Source organism: Botryllus schlosseri, chromosome 9 (genome assembly GCF_051294905.1).
Source record: "Botryllus schlosseri isolate E-star chromosome 9, Bs_hap1, whole genome shotgun sequence".
Lineage (NCBI taxonomy): Eukaryota > Metazoa > Chordata > Ascidiacea > Stolidobranchia > Styelidae > Botryllus > Botryllus schlosseri.
Genome location: NC_137244.1, coordinates 9,403,183 through 9,424,180, shown reverse-complemented (window position 1 = coordinate 9,424,180; position 20,998 = coordinate 9,403,183). Strand labels below are relative to the sequence as shown.

The window sequence follows — 20,998 nt, the reverse complement described above, 5'->3', positions numbered from 1 at the left end:
TATGGGCGATAAAGATTTTTTTATTCTATTTATTTATTTATTTTTTAATTCGTCAAAATTCACAAAGCAGAGCCTGTAGTGAATTATAAGTGTTAACAATCAATTGAGAATCATGGAAAACCATTATTAAACACGTCCTAAGTTACTTCTGGGCGATAAATATTTTTTAATTTTCTTTAATTTTTTTTTATTTCGTCAAATTTAACAGCTTTTTGGGGGGGTTTCCCACAAGAGTTGAACTTCAACATTTTAACACATGTTATTACACTCCTTAACAAACATATTAGTGAAGAAATTGTTTGGTAACAATATAGTTCACAGATTTTCATAAGATTCCCTTACTGGTTGGGAGCCCTGGGTACAAACATATAAACATGTAGACTGTATTGCATATACATATAACAAAATTGGAAACAGGCAAACGATATGTCATAATCAATCGGGCAAAATAACTTCTTCATAACCCGCGTTAACTTTGGGTACTTCATAAACATGTGGCACTGGTCCGATTTCTTCGTATTTGGCTCCATCATTATTTATGTCATATTCTAAAATGTAAATGTGTTGAAACATATTGCCAGATGCTACTACAAAATAAATAAATTACCGGTATATCCGTAATCACATGACATCTCGGTTTCAGTCGTATTTCCTATGGTAAAATGAAATAAATACATGTTACCATTTACAAACGTATCACATCTATCATACATATACCTGTGTTTTTGTTTCCCCTCCGTCTTATAATTATACATGCAGCAACGCTGATTGTGGTTAGTATTATGAAACCAGATACGGATGCACCGATCAGAACACCTTTTGATGGGAGTTCAGCTGGAGTGTGGTTCGTTTCAGTTGAAGTGTCTATCAGCTCAGTTGGAGTGTGGATCGTATTTGTGGTCATCGGATTGGAAATAGTCAGTACAGAACAGTTTTGACCTGGTGGTTTGTATGTTGACGCACAAACGACATAATTTCCGTAATCGTCAAGTGTAGACTGCGGTAAGGTGAAAATCAATGTTGGTCATAAAATGTAATAATATAAGAACCTACAACTCTTATCAGGAGTTCGTATACGTGAAATACATCTGAAGAGTAACTTTTTCTCCACGAAAGTACTGCCTGCGACAAAGATGACATTTCTGAAAATATGGAACTCAGTCATTTCAACCTGGATTATGTGCAATGCACTTTCATTTCACCATTCTTTGAACTCAATGAAATATTGCCATCAGTTGGGTTTGCGGAGAATGAGAAATTTAATATCTCTGACGAGTTGACTTCTATCGAAACGAAGTTATTCGATAAAAAAGTGTTTTCTGGAGGGTCTGAAAATGAACGCAATATCACAATCTGTAACATTGAAGCAATAATGTAGATTGCTATAATAGGAATTCAAGCATTGAGCACATAATTAATGATGATGCATCTTCGGTTTGATATTAATCGCTTTGTTGCAAATTGTTATTTCTTGACCTCCCATGAAGATTGTCGTAACAGCCGTAATAACAAACGTACCAGAAACCTTCATTCGTGAGACGCGCACGATTTTAAATTGGTAATTCTTGCCGTGGTGTATCATTTTCTTCCGCTGTTTGCACTTGTACATTGGCGGAGTTGGGTGACTCCAAGGACACTACTATATCATATGGAAAAATCAAATCGCCTAAAATCGTGCCAGACGCGAAGAAAATTTCTTAGTTGACATGAAATAAGTTCAAATTGCAATTTGTTGACGGCCGCCAACAAAGGCTAATTTCATGATGTCTAGACCGCCGCACAATTCTTTTTATACCGCCGCAGGTTGGCCATCGCTGGCGTAAACAATTTGGTCCATGCCCGTCGTCCTGAATAAAGATCATGGCTAATGCTATAATTAAGTCGGTGACTGTAGGTCGCAAATCATCTTTGGTTAAGTTAAAGCACTCTAAGTTCAAGGGTTTCGAAGCAAATCTTTCTATAAAGAGTAGATATAATATAGCAATGATGAGGTTGTCGCGTAGGATCAGTTCTCGATAGAACTGGACTGGAATATCTGTTGCAAGTAACGACCGATATCTAACTGACCGTTAAAGTCCAGACACAGTGGGTTTCCGTAGCTTGTATTGCGAGTAGGATTAACTAACTGGTCTATAACGTATCGTTAAAATATACGCTGGCAATTACTATAAATGGAAGATATTACATTAATGCAATGCTACACGAAAGGCGACACAAAATCCCTGTTTACTGTACGACGTCTGTCTCTGAATAGGCCGAAAACGTGGTCGTCGCTTCTCTCGAGTTATGAGTTAAGTAGAGCATGACAGAGTCACTCACGCTGCGAGAAAGCCACCGTGACATAGCCGGCCCTGTGGCGAATGGTGAATGCCAAAAAAATGCAGTTATCCATGAGCCACAAATTGAAGGAATGGTGGTGATCAGCGTATGAAAGACTAATAATAGGCAAAATAAGTTAGCATGAAAAGAAATAAAATAAAAAGTGTAGTACGATGAGCGCGGTGCTAACACAGTTTAAGGCGGACGTTTGATGCGAAGTATCGGATCGGCCGAAGCGAATCGAGCGTATTCCCGATGCAGGTATTTGTTGATCCCGTCTCGGTGTCCGCGGAATATTTCAGGATTTTGCGAGGACTTCAATCGGTGGATATCGAACGGCTTAGCGGCTACCACTCTGTTGCAGGACAGTTTCACGGTCTTCGTCTCCCAGGGCGGAAGCGATTGGAAACGCCCAGTCATGATATGCGGAGGTACAGAGTCCAGTACATTCGTGTGAGATTGACTTTCGGCATCATAGTCTTCAAAATACCCCTGAAGTTGCACAAGGACTTCAGTAATGCCAGGCATGGCCAGCCCAGTGGAGACATTCACACTGTGCGGAATGGCCATTTGGACGGTGCCATTAGGATTAGCTTTCAGGAAGTTGACGGTTATATCGTCGGAATGATTGGGGGAATGGACTGGACTAGGTTGGACATGGGCATTTGCAGGAATTGACGGTATGGTCAAGCGGGAAGTAAGTAACGTAGTGACCGCCGGCCCATTAACGGGCCTCTGGCTAACAACCACAGATGTATCAGATACATGCGTGCGAGTTGTGTCAGAGGTAGTACGTAAAGGTGAAAGTTCGGTACTCACGACAACGTTTTCTGGGACAGGTTTGTATAGTTTTCGTGGGCATACGTGGGACAATTTGATACTGGCGATTTTCAGCTCGGTGAGAGCGTCGATGAGTTCCTTCTTTGCTTTGATAAATTTCATCTTTGCTTTGATAAATTTCATCTTTGCTTCAAATTCGACTTCGAGTCCTTTCATCTCTATTTCGAGTTCAGCCTTGATTCGTTCTCTTGCGGCTTCCTTGGAAGTAGTGGCACTTATGCGAAATGGACGATTCGATTTAGTGCTTCTTCGTAGTTGATTGGAATTATAGAAGGTACGCTGGTATGCTGCGAAGGCGGCGCCGTTGGCATTACGTTGACAGCGGGTGATATCTGCGTTCAGCTTATAAATTCGTGGTAGGCTGGAACCAGTAGACTCGTAGGCTTGTGTTATCCGTATCAGTTCGTGTAATGTATCCTTGAGCTCAAGGATTAGTTCGTCTAGTTCGCATTTGCACTCGGCGACGTGCGTGTGTGAGGATGCGTTCTTGATGGTGTTGAAGAAAGCGCGCTTAGCTGTCTTGTAAGCGGTGTTGGATTCTTGTATAACTTTGTGAACGTGCTGCTGGCTGAGCACCTCCGCTTCGGCTGCTGGCAGTAATGTATTAGAATGCTGCTGGCTGAGCACCGCCGCTTCGGCTGCTGGCAGTAATGTATTGGAATGCTGCTGGCTGAGCACCTCTGCTTCGGCTGCTGGCAGCAATGTATTGGAATGCTGCTGGCTGAGCACCGCCGCTTCGGCTGCTGGCAGTAATGTATTGGAATGCTGCTGGCTGAGCACCGCCGCTTCGGCTGCTGGCAGTGTCAAAACCGTGTTGACTTGCTGCTGGCTGAGCACCTCTGCTTCGGCTGCTGGCAGTGATGTATCCATGACGACGTCGGTCGGCACTCGTATATTTTAACTCTTTTGTCGCGTAGGATCAGTTCTCGATAGAACTGGACTGGAATATCTGTTGCAAGTAACGACCGATATCTAACTGACCGTTAAAGTCCAGACACAGTGGGTTTCCGTAGCTTGTATTGCGAGTAGGATTAACTAACTGGTCTATAACGTATCGTTAAAATATACGCTGGCAATTACTATAAATGGAAGATATTACATTAATGCAATGCTACACGAAAGGCGACACAAAATCCCTGTTTACTGTACGACGTCTGTCTCTGAATAGGCCGAAAACGTGGTCGTCGCTTCTCTCGAGTTATGAGTTAAGTAGAGCATGACAGAGTCACTCACGCTGCGAGAAAGCCACCGTGACAGAGGTGCAATGAGCAAATAAGCAAGTCATACTTACAATATACAATAATCTTCACATATGAAGATTCTGCTTTTTCGCCCGTTGCCAACGTGTAATTCGATGATACTTGGCAAGATAAATTCTTGTCATGGTCAGAAGATTTCAATATGTAATCTACAGGAAATGTCTGTACAACAGGTTACAATAATGAGAAATTATGATTTTTAGGGAAATAGCCGCTTCCCGTAAACGAATTTGATCATATAGACGCCGAACGATTGACGTAATCCACGCAAATTTGCATTCATTATAGCTAATATAACATGGCGTAATCTGTTGATCATATATTTTAGCTGACTGTTCTAGCACGCATCCTATGAAATATTGTGTACGATATTCATTCATTGCATTTCAAACATGTTAGTCAAGTAAAGCTACTAAGTACGCATGATATATGATCTACATTTACTGGGCGAAATCCTCGAAAAACGCATTCCGCGAAAATCGTCTGGCACACATTTGCGCTCACAAAGAACCTGATCACAAAAGTTTGTCTTCGTATCAACCAGAACGCTGTGTAACGGTTTGAACCATCATACCTTACCATATTATTTATTACGTACGCGATGCCACTAGCGTTTGGAAAACCTTCGATGTAAGAGCAACTGGCCCAGTCATGTGTTCCAACAGTATGCTTCAACTGAATAGCTGTTACGTTTCGTGGTGCTAAAACATAAAAATTTAATAGGAATCTTGTGCAAGAATATTATTATTGAATCAGCAGGGAAATCGTTCCAAACATCATCTTTAACAATGATTTTCTTTTTTAAATTCCAATAACAACTTTCATTAGTTTGTGCAATATCAGAACCACATGAAAAAATGTTTCATGACTCGCTATGACTTGTGACTCGAAGATAGTGACTCGATCCCACACCTGATATCAACATTTTACATATTAACATATATATATATGACATAACACGCTCGATTATGAACATTCGACAATTTAGTTCATAATTAGATTTTTGATAACGATATATACTGTACTTCTTATTTTCTGTATTACCTAACCAACATTGGAGGTTTTCGCACCCTGACCAGGCCGCATTATATGCGCAATATGCTGATTTGTTCGCCTTTACCCCATTGCGGTGAAACAATAATTGATCTCTATGTAGACAACTACAATCCCCGCGATCTTTGTAGTGAGCCCGTTTGTACGCCGTAATATTGTACGCAGAGTTTTGGTGAATTGTAGAAACTGTCACAGGAGATTCACATTCTGCAAAATCAGAGATATATTTGAGATTGCTCTCTCAACCTTGTAAACATATTGTAAACTGCTAGTTCGTCAAAAATATTTTATTAGCGCAAGCGGTATTAGCCGGTGTATTAGTTTGAGTAATATCTCGAATACTAACAACAAAAATAGCTCAGTAATAATAATATTCACTTACCTTCAACGGTCAATGACCTGTTTGCCGTGTACATGTTGACAAAACTGAGTGTTTCAACGCGAGTAAGCAAGTTGAGTCCATTGTAACTTTCTGGTAAGTAACTGAAATACCACATCGCAACTCCTGTGGCATTATATCGAAAGCTGTAATATCACATGAACCGTCTTAGGCCAGTGGTTTCCAATCGGCAAGTCCACAGACAGTCAGACACCTTGGGAATACGTGATGAGCTTCCCATGGTCCACGAGGTCATGCCAAATTAATGAAACAAAAAAGTTATCTCAACTATGAGTTTTCACTTTAGTAATTTGAACGAGTGTGCTTCGAAACGAAGAGAATGAATCATTTATACCTAACTGAGCTGGGCGTAAACCAAGGCGTTGAGTCTCATATTACACAGAATGCATTTTTATGTAAGTATAATTGTAATCACTGACTGTTTTATTTCGCTGTAATCCTTATGGATTATATTTGCCGTGTTTTATTAAGACACGTTCATTCCAAAATATTGTGGTAAAATTAATGTTCATTCGATACTTCATGCATGAACGTAAAACATAGAGAGCTGAGTGTTAGAGCCATATTAGCTACTACGTTTTGTTCAAAACTTATTTGGAATAGCTCTCCTTGTCGTTGGCAGTTGTGATGATGAGTAGGGATGGTGGGAACCAGTAGAGGGTCGTCCGATTGGGCAACTGAGCATTAGGAGTGTTCGAAAAAACTTTTGTTTTCAAATTTCATCAGCTTGATTTTTAAATCATCAGGTTACCTAAAAAAAACGTTGCACACCAAATTTGACTCAATTCAAACCAGTAGATGCCGAGGTCAGTCAAATTGAAATTTCGGTCAAATTTGAAATGATAGTATTTACGGTGGCAAATTTCGTCACTCGAACATGACTAAAAATCGTGTTCTAGGTATGCCTGAAGATGTAGGGATGTCTTTTCAACTTGTTTTGATCTTGACAAGAGCCCATGGTGGAGTTTGGATGAAGACATCGGCAGTAATCGAGAAAATATATGACACGGATTAGCTGGAAATTTGTCTACTTCATTGAAATAGCCACGTTAGAAGAATGGTGAGATAATTTTCAAATAGAGTAGGCCTACTTTACACACTGAAATTAACTACCACGAATAGGAAATGAACTGAGAAGAAGGTAAAATACCGGTAAATATATTTCTCAAGTGACAGTCATTAATATCTTGAAGTATTTTTGCGGACCCATGTAGACTTCACGAAATCTAAACGAAGTTTCTGACTGTATTCTTCACAATGTATTGTGATATTATGATATCATATTATTTGCATTTAAGCACTCCTATATTCCTCTCGCATGCGAATTGTGACTTATGGAAATTACATTCTATTTCAGTGGAATTAGATTATATCCTTCATTATATGTAATAGTTAACTCGTGTCATGTATCGATAGGGTGCTCGAGTAATTTTGCCCTGGCTCATTATAATCACCACAATCTTTCCTCCAATCAAAATGTATTGTATTTTGTCAATTAATGTCATTCGCTATATTTGGTGTCTACCATATAATTGTCTTCATTCATCCTAGTAACGCCGTTAGGATTTCGTGATGGTGCACCTGGTATTCACAGATTTTTTATGGCAAAACTGTAAGTGTTAACTAGTTCTTTTCAAATGTTTATCGCTGTGGCCCGATGTAAACTCAAAAGTACATTTGAATGCATAAATTCTTCTTATTTACCTTAAATATTTCATCGCTACCGCTGATTTTGAAACTGCGGCACAGGTCTGGTAAAAGAACGACTCGCGAGACGATTTTGTGCGGCCCTCAACAGCCGAGTCGATACTGACTCAAGTCTAGTCGAGTCATTTTCCATTTTCAAGTAAATGACTCGAGGCAAGGCGAGTCAACGGAAATTTTGCGACTCGATACAAGTCATGACTCGAGTCAATACGACCCTGTAATCAGCATCCCAAATTTAGAGGTGTGTCGCCGAGCATTTTCCGATCCGAATTTGGGTACCGACCATAAAAGGTTGAGAACCCGTGAGGTGCTAGGAACTAATTTTAATAACCTTGTCAAGGTAAATGGAGAGTTCGAATAAGAAATTTGACATTAAAAATGGACGCGAATTGTTTCAGCATTTGGTGCTACAGTGCCACATCACATAGCAGCGTATGATATTGATCTGTATCTGGTTAGACTATTTTCTCGTAAGTAACTATAAATGAGATGGTAAACTATTTAAGGCCATGCCATTCCAGGTCTTTCATGATATGGCACTTTTCCATGCAAAAGGATGCATAGTAGGCCTACTATTTCAAACGTCACCTGAGATTGGGATATGAAAAACCCGAAAAATCAATAATATCTGCTTCTCCTCGGCAGTCCGCATGATAGATTGATCCGACCCGCTGAAAGATTATTATCAAATTAACCGTAATGGTCGGGTTCTAGAGCGATAATTGGCGTTGCACACAGTGATTCCAATGATCCAATCAGAAATGGTATTGATTTTTGTGATTTGATTCGAGTAGTGATAGTCAGCATCTTAGTACCAAATATATACGTCTTTTAGGTTTAGAAGCTAGATTATCAGCTAGTATCGTCGTTTCGGTGCTCTCTTTTGGCTGTGGAAGCATTGACATCTATATAGATTATCCGTATTAGAGCATCAAAAACACGCAGCATAAGGCTATACAAATGCTCGTGAAAACTAGATTTCTTAAAGAAGTGATCAACCAGCGCCGTTGTCACAATTCGCTATAATATTGTCTGGTCATATTGTATAACTGCAACGTAAAACCTTTATGAACCGATACCGGTGGCAGTACGCCTCGAAATTTAGCGAAAGCTTTATTGCACGTCATACTGCTAGTGCTGAATGCGTTTCTGACGCCATCATTGGTTATCCGGGGTTAAAAATGAGTTTTTGTGAATAACAAGCAATCTATTTTTCGATACATACATTCCAGAGCAGAACGCTAATTGCGCACGTGTCTCCGTAAATATGTAGACTATCCAGTAAATAGTGTTTAGCAAATGGGTCTCTTTCCCACCATAAACCATTGAATTCCCCACCGGTTGGGAACCACTGTGTCAACAGATATTTGTGAGCAAACATTTTCGACCATGAACATAAGGCTGATATCCAATATAATTGATGTTGACGTGCAGTCTTTATACTAAGAATTTATACATCCGACTAGACATGCAGCCTGAGTTCAAAAAACATGTTGACAACTTTGATCAACCACAGATTTCTGATTGAATTCAACAGTTATTAAGGTAGCCTATATTAGGTTAACATATCCATTGAATAATGTATTTGGTCTATATCCTTGAACTTGAAGTTTACATTAAAGACGATTTATTCCTTGTACAGGTGGATAAATACGTGGATCAGACATGGGGTAATCGCGATTAGTAATCGTAATCGATTACGACGATTACAGCATTTTGAAGTAATCGTAATCGCAATCGATTACATTCGAAAAAATCCCGAAGTAATCGTAATCGTAATCGACTACTTCCCATATTTAATCGATTTCTTTGTGAAAGAACGATTACTTTTTATTTGTACAAGGACTGTGACATAAACTGAATACTCGTGAACAAGGAAGAGATATTATACCAGTTATTGAGAGCACAAACGTCTGGTTTTCAAATGCCACTGCTCATTATTACGTCAGAGGTAGCCTATTAGCTTTGCTCGTCTTTGCGTAGGAAGTGTCCACACATAGTACATAGATATTCGATGTACATTAGTGTGGTTGTAAGAAACCCCACCATGTTGTATATCGGTTTATCAATACATTTCAGACGCCACTACCTCGCATCAGGATAATTAATCATAATCACCTCTCTGCCTAAGTTAAAATAGCAACTTTTGTATTGATGTTTGGTTATGGTTATGCTTAGTTAAACTATAGAATGTAATAGTTCTAATTCTATAGTTAAATGCAGTTTCATCGTTGCTGCTTGGTGAGCAGTAGGCCTATATGGTACGAACGTTTAAACTTTTGTGCTCGTCAAATAAAACATTTCGGTTTCCACAACGAAGCATTAAAATCAACAGCTGCTGATATATATCATAACTGGGCCGTTGTTTTGCCGTTTCCCGTACTGGCAGCTTGCATTACATTATCTGCATTAAGTTGAAGGCAGAATTTTCTGTTATTCTCATATTATTCTAATCAAAACAGGCGCCAATCGCTATTTCACAATTCTTTACTGAACATTTGGACCTGCCGGCATAGCCATCGGCTTATATACCTTGTTAGCGTGGGTTGTAGCTAGAATCAGGATCAAAACAGCAAAAGCTTCCCCCAACCAAACTTGAATTTTTGAAGTTGAAAATTTAATTTCGTCAATAATATTGGTAATTGCATTATATTGCATTTTTAATCCTATCTCAGCGCCCAATGGTCAGATTTACCTGAAGAGCGCGGGGGGGGGGGCGTAATTCATAATTATAACATCTGGTATCTTGCAATAATTACTTTATTGTATGTTGTTAATTCGTGACCTCCGGTCTGTTATATAGCCAAAAGATATTGATTGTAGTGGCCCAAACAGCAGACTAAAAAAAATTGCGTGAGACGCACATACAAATTGTCATGTCTAATGCTCTGTGGGTGCCCGGGTGGCATTTGCATCGTGGGCTCAGATTGGAAGGAATGGACTGTTAGTCACGCCCACCAAGCGCGGCTATCAACAATGGACACATACCCTATGTTTTGGCCAGTGTCTTTCTTTAATAGCACACTTCGTGGAGTCTTATGTTGGCCGAAACTGCATATGTCTTTTGATGTGTCGAGGAGCGGTATTGACTGGCACCTAAATGCCTATTATGCATGCTTTATTTATTGAGGGGGAGACGTATGCATCTCGAAATCAAGCTGTCTAGAGACATTTAAATCGCAAAGCTTAAAGAGAAATTCCAAGTTAATGAAATCTCTCGAAAATACTCTATAATTTATGCTGGTTTACAAAATACTTTTGAGTCCCCTAAAACCCCGCTCCCCACCTTATTGGGGAATTGGGGGTGCGGCAGTTATGGACCTGGCAAGAATGCAAATCATTGGGTGCGATAAACCGTCCTCTATAAAATGGACAATGGTTACGTTATGACGTAACAAGGACATGTCCCATCTTTTTTTAAGACAGGTATTATATCATTGGGCCTTTCCAGCGCAATCCATGTATTGTCTTCCAATATAACTACTACGATGCAAAATAAATGTAATCGTGAGTATTCGTGATTACTTTTCCAATGTAATCGTAATCGTAATCGACTACTTCCCGATTTTGCTGTAATCGTAATCGTAATCGCGTGATTCAGAAGTAATCGTAATCGCAATCGATTACATTCATGAAGTAATCACCCCATGTCTGACGTGGATAATGTATCGATTGTGTAGGCTAATGCGGATCGCCAGTAGCCTACTTTATTTCGCCATATCAGGTCCGCCGACCGGAGAAGTTGCCCACCCCTGTATTACCGTGTGACACCTCAGAGCAGGGGTGTCGAACATACGGCCCGCCGGAAGATTTGATCCAGCGCGCGAAGCGACTTTGAGTAAATGAAAATATGTTTGTCTTCATCAACACAATTATAATAAAAGTTAAGATTTTAAATAAGATTCACTCCCCAAATAGACAGAAAATTAGGAACATTCTAATATTTCACATTGTAGCGACTAGCGATCATAAGGTAACGTAGCGTTATCAGTATCGTCAATATTAGGGCTGGGCACAATGTTTCGAGTACGCGAATCTGGATCGTGTGTTTAATTCAATGATTCGAGTCGAGTAGTAAAAGACGAATTTTTCGAGGACTGAAATCATACGCTCCTCGCCACTTAAAGTTAATTTAACAACGAGAATTATAGTTTCGATACTAATTTTCGCTGTCGAAAGCCTTGGAACCTTGATTGGCCGTATCGTAGCATACGAAACATATCGTACAAAGCTACGAACGTTACTGGAAATAGCACATTTCCGAAGTCATGATCATCCCATAACATTGTCACCAAGCGCAATGAAGTCGGTAGGATCGAACAAATACCAAAGTATCTTTAATGTGATGGATACCAAGCATTATATTCCTTGTAGTCGCTTAAAAGGTACATATTTAAACTTTTACCTATTACATTATGTTATGACGTCATAATCATTGATACTCGACTCGACTCGAAGCATATTACATGATTCAGAATCGAATCACTCAGGTACTCGATTTTGCTCAGCCCTAGTCATTATTAGTGACAAGTTGGTGACATCGAGACCAAATTCCGAGACGTCAATAATGTTCACATGCCATTATGGGTTTCCTGGCAAACAGACCGAGCGGTAATTATTCACAGGGGCGAAGACGACAATGGAAACCCATTGTATTCAAGTTGAATCGAGAATATGATGGCTACACAAATATAATAATGAAAATATCTGTGGTCGACCTGTTGTGTGACTTCCACTTTAAAAGGTCCCCGGCTTCTGTAGAAACCTGGATTAAATAATAATGATTCACATTCCAGCGTCCACGTTTACCGTTATACTCTTCTCTTCTCTACAGTAGGGGAGATGAGGTACCGATGAGACAGTGGGGCCGACAATACTTGAAAAGTTCTTTGTGATAATCCCATGATTATAGTACGCGAATTTGTCTACAATAGCATGCTGGCAGAATCTTTCCTCACATGCAAAAAAATGACCTGCGTGAGTGATGAGGTCTGTGAGAGATGATTTTTGTTTTGGGGGGTGCAAAGTAAATTTGGATCGTCGTATACATTTTTCAATATCACCTTCCATACTAAGAAATCAGCCATAGTTTTTAATATGAAATGTAGGGCTTGTATCAGGGTATATAATGCCACATATTTTTTAATTCAATATCATCCTCGAGTGGATTATTTTCAATTCAATTACAATATTTATAGGGTGGGCGGCCTATGGTACCATACCCAAATCAAGCAAAATAGTTGGACCAAATAATCACTCAACAACAGAAACACGCCTACACATATAGAGGCCGCAAATCGTAGTTTCCTGTGGTGTTTTATCGCTATAACGAAGTATTTGAAAGTCAAAATACCGATTTACGGTTAATATGTATGTGGCATCAATTCTGTAAGTTTGAGCGTACATCGAAACGTGATTTTACGCCAACATTTGAGTTGATATAATCTGTTTCATTCTTGAAGGTGGCGCCGAAACATTCTTCATTGGCTTGCTGTAGCTTAGTACACAACAAAACAAGATGAAATATTCGAATTTTTGAGCGTATGTCTCGTAGGTCCCATGGTCGTGTGCCTTTGGACCCACCGGGTGGGGACCTATGATACGTTCGAGCAACAAATTCTGAACGTTGATAAATATTTTTTGAAAGAGCGGATATTCATGTAAATGTCCGCAATAGGTAGAGCTTGGATCAAAGTGTCGGCCAGCCAAAGATCTGCTATTCTCGGCTTAAGATTTGAGGGCCAGAGACCATTTTGCAATTTTTGATCCATCGGCACCACATCTCCCCTACATACACCATGTACGCCACGTCACGAATAAACGAATGAGTCATACAAATATGCCAACTTATATCGCTGTGACCCGGAGGTTAGAATCCCTGATTATTCTTATCTTAAATCGAGCTCTATTCGTAATTTTAACATTGATGTTGTTTGCAGCTTCATAATTAGGAATGGCAGTGAAAAAATGTATGGACTAAGAGGTAACATTGTGGTATCATTCGACTGGTACAACCAGCAAGAGATGAAGAGGTTTCAACTCAGCCCACGACCCAACTTGGGTTTGATACCCCTATCTGATGCTCATTTAGCCTATCTTATCTTTTAAAGAAATGATCAGCGATTCTGTGAACATGGCCGAGAGTTCACTATGGCTTTATATATGATTGCAATGATGAAAAATACAAAGGTTAACACAGTGTTTCAATTTGCACTTACCTCAGTGAGGTTTTGCACATAAAAAGTAATGTACGTGGGATCACATAAGATCGAGAAATTTGACACAATTGTCACGTTAGCGCCAATAGAACGCGGTCCTTCTTCAATCTGGTACATGTGGAGTTGGTAAAGATCTGGAAACGTATTTGTGGATAAAGCAAATATCATCACCGAAAAAAGTCATAGCAAAAGATTTAATTATCCTTTAGTAATAACCCGACGAGGGTTGAATATTGATTAAACGTGTACAATAACGAGTACGAACACATCGGAATATCGCGGCAATGAAATCCTATTACGATCACCTGAAGGTTGGTAGTAGTCATGACGAGTCACTCTTAGATTTATTTCCATTGCTTGAATACCGAAACACCAAATATTATATGATGAAATAAAGATTGCGAACAGAGGAAGCGGGCTTTGAAACTCATAGAACTTAAATATTTTGCTGTTGCCATCGCAGTATTTAACCTATAAAGTAAGTATAAGAGATGCAATCGCAAAATTCTACTAAGCACCAAGTGCCTTGGCCCATGGGTGTGGTTCGATTAAATCCAAACCGGATATAATAACCTAAAACAGTTTAGCCTAGTCTTGCGATCGGATTATGGTGTCTAATGATAGACGCGTTCCAGTTGCTGAAGAGAACAAATCCTCTCAATCAAATGGATTCATTTGTCAGAACCAGCTTTATCACCCAATCCATTTCAAAATCGGTCACCCAATAGTAGGCGTTTATCGTCACGACTACACTATCTCCCCCACTATAATTATTTCACTACACTGTCATTATACCTAAGAATGCCGAATCTCACATTCCTGGGTTGTTATAAGTGACTCGAGTAATACAAGTTATTACAAATTCGGTGTTGTTTATGATAAATTGCACTGAAACTTGGCTCGTCTGTGCTTCACCCGTGCCCCACCCCTCCACTCGCGCTATATTTCAAGCAATAAATATGCAAATTACGTAATTTTAGGTGCATAGATTTTCAGAATTACGCAATCATGAACATCGGTAGAAAAATACCAATACTTTTGAAGGTTTTCACAATTTTCATTAACTGATCCTGACGACAGGCGAGGCACTATACCTCACTTGCCTCTCCTAACCGCACGTCACTGCTCCATATTATCTTACATTTATTCTAATATGTTAAAATGCAATCAATATGCTGCATATCGTAACCTAAATTATAACTTATAACTAAATTAGATACTTTACTTTCGTTTTGTGTGTTCACAATTCCACGACATGCCAATAGTAGAAACATCACCAATAAATTCCACAATTCCATGCTTCTCATCATCCTTGTCAGAAGTTTAATCTCGCAATCATATATGAAATTGCGTGTTTTAGTACACTATATGATGTAACTGTAACTATCTGAGAGAGAAAAATATGATAACCATTATATCATTGATGGTGTAGAGTCGTTCCGATGACGAGGTAAGAAAATTGAGCTATCTAATCTAGGTTTGGGTGAAACTGTGGCTACACCAATATTCACTTTGACTTAAAGAGAACGACTAACGTCATAGCACCCCCTGCAGCCGAACATTTGGAGATGTCATTCTCCAGAGGTGGTCAAAGTAGTCAAGAAAGCTACTCAAGTAGAAGTGGAAGTAGCGACGAAAAAATCTACTCAAGTACAAGTAGAAGTACTTCTTTCATGAGCAACCTAAAACTACTTGAAGTAGAAGTAGAATTGACTGACTCTAAAAGTACTCAAGTAAGTAAGTAGTTGTGAAAACGATCCTGATTGGATGGATTATAAAAAGCTGCAAATTGAGCTATGTGATAGGTGACGAGCTTGATTCATATTGATGCATACCAACAGGTATCCAATTTTCGATAGCATAAGCATTCGTCCACATCATGGGATGAAAATGATAGTATTGATAAGGAAATGCGTTACTTATCCTATGTTTTCTCGAACAACACGTTTTGGAAAATAGCATGGTATGGCGCCATCCCCCATATTATAAGGCCCGTAGTTTAGTCGAAGAGCAATATGGAGAAGTTGTATAGGATACTGTGTAAACACTTTGCGCGATTAGTAAACGTTAATGAAAAATAGGGTGGACCATAAAATGCCATATTGTGTAGCTTTATTTCCAGAAATTAAAGGCATTACTGCACTTGCTTTTATACTCCAACATGTATGTTATTCGGACAAAAGAACTGATAATAATTATATCTCAAAGTATATGATACTGGGAATTGAAAGTGAAATATAAATACTACTTCTAAAAGCAGAATATGTATTTCATGTTTTTAGTCCAGAAAGTTTCAAAGGTGGTATGCTAAAACAGCTCTAAAACTAAAAAAAGTCAAAGTACACTCTTCCAGATTAGGACACGCCATGGACATATATGCTAGATTATACGATATGACAAGAAAATGCTAGATTGCGAAACATCAGTTTCAAACGTTATGATGAGCCATATATACTGTGATGAATTATTTCATTTGGGTGAAGGGCGACAATGTGGTGTGAACGGAACCACGCCAACCCTCCACCTAAATTATATTCACCGATACTTTTGTGAAATCATACTGGTCACTCCGTATCCACTGCGCGCGAAGCGCGACGAAAATTCTGTGCTTTACTAAACTTTTATGGAAATTAAATGTTAATACTCCGTGAAAACAGCTCCAAATTCCTCGGGCTGTCTTCCTGATTGGAAGATTGAACTACTTCTACTTGACAAACTGAAAATAGCGAAACGTAAGTAAGTAGATCACAAAATATTAGGAAGTAGAAATAGAAGTAGCAAAAATCTGATCTACTTGAGTAAGTACCAGAAGTAGAGGAAATCTACTTGAGTACTTCGAAAACGTAGAAGTACTTCGTTACTGACCACCTCATACCTTACGCTGTCATGCGACACCAGTAGTGGTCGTTCAGATGTCCAGAATTCCGAAGTTTTCTAGAGCAATGTAATTGCGAGTAAATTGTGCGTGAAAAATCCTCCGTAATGTCATTAGACTTCGAATAAGGTGCAATTTAAAAAAACAACGGCATTTCCTTTGCTCGCTGCAGTGATTGGCATGTCGATCCTAGCTAGCACAAAGTATCGACTTGAAACTAGGGAGTAAAAAGTAATCGTAAATGTTGCCCAGTGTTAGACAATCAATAAGCGGTTTAGAATCATTGAACCAGGGGAACTAAAACGACTCCACTTCTCTGAGAGCTTTATGCTTGCATACAGCAGATGTAGCAAGACGTATAGGTATAGAAGGTAACCATGCCTGTCTGCCTCCAGATGTCCATGATCTGTCCCAACATGTCTATCTGTTCTCTGAATATGTAATAGTATATAGTGATCTCATGTGTTGCCGATTGAAGATTGTTAAGTTTAAATACATTGGATTTGGACGGGAAATTCCTCGTATATGTTTACTGATCTAACATCGAAATCGTGCGTCAGGGTATCCTACGAAAATAAAACTTTATAATGTATATTTGATTGCTATAAACTTTGCAGTTAAATATTTTCTCAGGGAATTTTATCATTTTCTGGTCATGCTCCGAGGGGAAGACCAGAATTTATGTTATACGTATTTCCTGAAATATGTACAGTAGGCTACTTCCAATGAGAGGATATATCACATATCCGTTCGTTGATCAGACCCAGTTGCAACGGATCCAATAGCGAAATTGATACGGCCTGAGAAGGATGGGTAGGCCTATTTATAACTCTTTATTTATAACTCATTTATCAATGCGATGATGCTGACATTGAACACGATGTAAGTACTACGAGAAATCCACATCTTGAACTCCGGAAAATCCTTCCCACAACAGTTCCAATTTCCAATGCTTGTAAAAGTACAATACGCGTGTCGAGCTCATGAAAGTTAACACAATTGCGAAGTAACTGATACGCAACACAACATATGACCTGATAAGTTGCGTATCATAATGCCTCTGTAACTACTGCCCCTTTTGCGTGTTTGATGCATCGGTGATGCAACGTATGAATAGCCTATCATTCAACGACCATGTCTAATAACTCTCAGCAACCGCCCATACGGTTGAAGGTCGTTATACCTAACCCATGCGACCATGCGTAGTCATTTTTAGCAAACCTATCCACTACTCGTACTACGGACAAAATATGCTACGGATGAAGTCAAATAAGTTAAGAGGTTGTGAGTTGTGACGTTTCACAATATACATCGAAACACCGCAATATAGTTCCTGCTTTGACGCAGGTTGAACAATGTAGCCTACAGTCCGCTGCGATTATTGGAAGTCATCTGAAAGTCACACCTCACAACAAAGACGGAGTCATGCAATCTATAATAGTTTACGCGTTTGGTTGGCATACAAGATTAGTAGGGTATGCTCCGACTAATAGGCATTGAATCAATGGTTCTTAGTTTTTGTTAGTTGCATGTTGGCCAGGCAGGGCTGTTCATTGTTCAATCGGGTGTGTCGTATACCCTAGGGAAGTTCTGGGCCCGCGAAAAGTTACCAGGAATTCAGAACATAAAACCTACTTTTGAATATTAATCCGTGGACTAAAATCATAGGCTGTATAAACCGAACTGGATATTCGATCACTATGAAGCCTGTTTATTTATGTGCTGCAATTACGTAGCCTACGCATGTCATGCGAGTACTCCAGATTCAAAATAAAGCCAACATAGCAAAGTGTGCCATAACAATTAAAGTCACATGAAGTCACTGTTTCCATATAGTTTATTCCAAACCTTCTTTGTTGTCATTGTCACATTTACACACTATGTGTTTCAAATTGTTACGTGATACCTTTTCCAATCCCTAATCCGTAAAACAAGCCAATAAGTGCTCGTGATTAGGCTACATGATGAACGGCCGACGGCTGGAATTCCAAGAAGATTTTTAACACTAAATATTTGTTTACTGGTGTCAAGTGTTAACCCGGTCTTTTAGTTTGTGGCGAACAGGGTGCCCTGTGGAGCCTAATTTAAGTCGGTATTATGGCAAAAACGGTTGCCCGACATATAAGCATGCGACACAATGGAAAACGACAATTCAGCATGGAACACATCAGCATGCGTCACTTCAGCATGTGACTGTATAACCCAAAAACTTACCCTAACCCGAGACATAGCCTAACCTAACCTAACCTAGCCTAACCTAACCTAAACCCTAACTCTAACCCAACCATAAATCCAACCCTAACCTACCCCTAACCCGTAATTTAACCCACATGCTCATGTGTCGCATGCCAAATTGTCGCATGCCGAAGTCTCGCATGCTGTAATGTCGCATGCTCATTGCTCATATGTCCACGGACCGGCAAAAACACGAAGAAGGACACTCAGCTAAGGAAGGGCGAACTTCGTAAGCACTACTAGTTTCTATCAACAACAAAGGCTATTTCACCAAGCTGCACACCGGTCGGAAGGCAGCAGCAAAGACAAGCATTGTAATATCAAAATACATTTTAATGTCCTAATGAAAAAAATCGTGTCCGTGGGTTGTAAAATAAAGTTTAAAATGTATCATGTTTATCATTGTTTACATTATGACGGCAAATAAATATTATTTTTGTTGATTAACCGTCACTTTCTCATTGTCTAATATCAATACATCCACTGAGCAGCATTTGCTAACATTTTTTTGACGTGAGGCTTGGATCGAGAGAAGCCACTAAAACTGAGATTTTGGTCGCGGTCTAAAAAGGAACCACTGCTCAAGGTTATTGACTTTCAAGTTAGATTGAGCTAAAAAGCCGAACAGACGGACCTTCATTGCTCTTCTCATTTACTCGAGCGACAGATCACAATCTGTAGCAGCGTATCATAAGGTAGCGTGCACTGAGGTAAAATCACAACGACGGAGAAGAGTGTTTTTAATGAGACACCCAATGGCCTAAACCGGTAGCCTTCTTATTGCACATCTGAATAAAAAATGTTCGGATGGTCCTCAAAGAGTTGAAAGGCACTGATCTACGGTTAGGTCACAGTTAGATGTCCACGAAACCACCAAGAAGAAATCGGGCTGGGCACTAAATAAAATGTTTGAAACCCCTCATTTTTCGGAAGGAGAGATAAGATTCTTATTCTCAAAAATGGAAAATGCCAATTTCGAAGATGCTGACCCGCCCCGTAGGTTACTGCAAGATTTCAATATTTAGTTCGAAACATGATGTTGACGAAACTCTAATGTAGTGTGATGAAACTGTGTTTAAAGTATCTGTGCGGTCTAATATCAAACCAATAAAGCACGGAATACAATGACCTCTGCATTCGACGAAACATATTCTATGAGGAGAGCAGGATTGCGAACTCGGTTAAAACACGTCAAAATCTGTCGACATTTCATATTTTGGTTACATCACCTTTACAACTTTCACGTGTAAGCAGTGAAAGATAAAAAGCCACGAAAGATGGTTGTAGCTATAGCTAGATAAAACAAATACTCGATGTAACATATACCATGCCAACTGGTGTGGTATAATGTGGATCAATCAACAAAAATGATGTACACTATCTAAATTCCGTATTGGGATATGTGCTATTCATTAATGTAATGTAATTCTGAGCCCGGAATAACCTTCGACGGCAGCCACCCGGATCGCAAATCCCCCGCTAACCTAGTCTATATCATGTGTTATGATTCTGATATGATTATGATTATGATGACTTGTAACACGGTCCACCTTCTTTTTGGGGTTTTTAGGACGCCGCTCATCCGGGTCAGAGACGTAGTGGAAAGATACAACTCGTAAAAATATTTTAGCTGCAGTCGAATACGGGGACTTTCCAAGGAAATCGCCGCTGCATTTCTTCAAACTAACAACATTATTCTGAAGATACATCATATTAAGACAGCCTTGCCGCTTTAATGTCACATCACTCCCTATATATATTCCTCGAGTTAATATTTGTTCAAATTCGCGCTGGATATCGAACCTAAACTGTAATTTAACAATAGAATAAACACTTTACTTTCTCTTTGAGCTTTCACAATCCCAGGAAATGCCAGTAGTAATAATATCACCAATATATTCCACCATTTCACGCTTGTCATCTTTTTTCAGTACTGTAATCTCGATATCATACAATAGTATAATTCATATAAGAATTATGCTTTTGAGTACGCTATGCTGTAACTAGCAGAGAGGAAAATTAACGATACCAACCATCAGTGCGGTGCACGCGCCAATATTACACTAGTAGGCCTACACGAGGATAGCATTTT

At 39.4% G+C, this 20,998-nt stretch overlaps 1 protein-coding gene across 1 annotated transcript; it reads right to left on the bottom strand.

The window, feature by feature from the left end:
• Positions 1 to 1,140: 1,140 nt before the first annotated feature.
• LOC145446039 (uncharacterized) lies at positions 1,141 to 8,244 on the bottom strand. Its single transcript, XM_080324225.1, has 6 exons — positions 8,167 to 8,244; positions 5,854 to 5,996; positions 5,463 to 5,678; positions 4,998 to 5,119; positions 4,451 to 4,580; positions 1,141 to 1,328 (listed from the first exon to the last, which is right to left on the bottom strand). The coding sequence occupies exons 2-6, from the start codon at positions 5,966 to 5,968 to the stop codon at positions 1,177 to 1,179; spliced, it is 735 nt and encodes a 244-aa protein (XP_080180351.1). The 5' UTR covers positions 5,969 to 5,996; positions 8,167 to 8,244; the 3' UTR covers positions 1,141 to 1,176.
• Between the last annotated feature and the right edge of the window lie 12,754 nt (positions 8,245 to 20,998).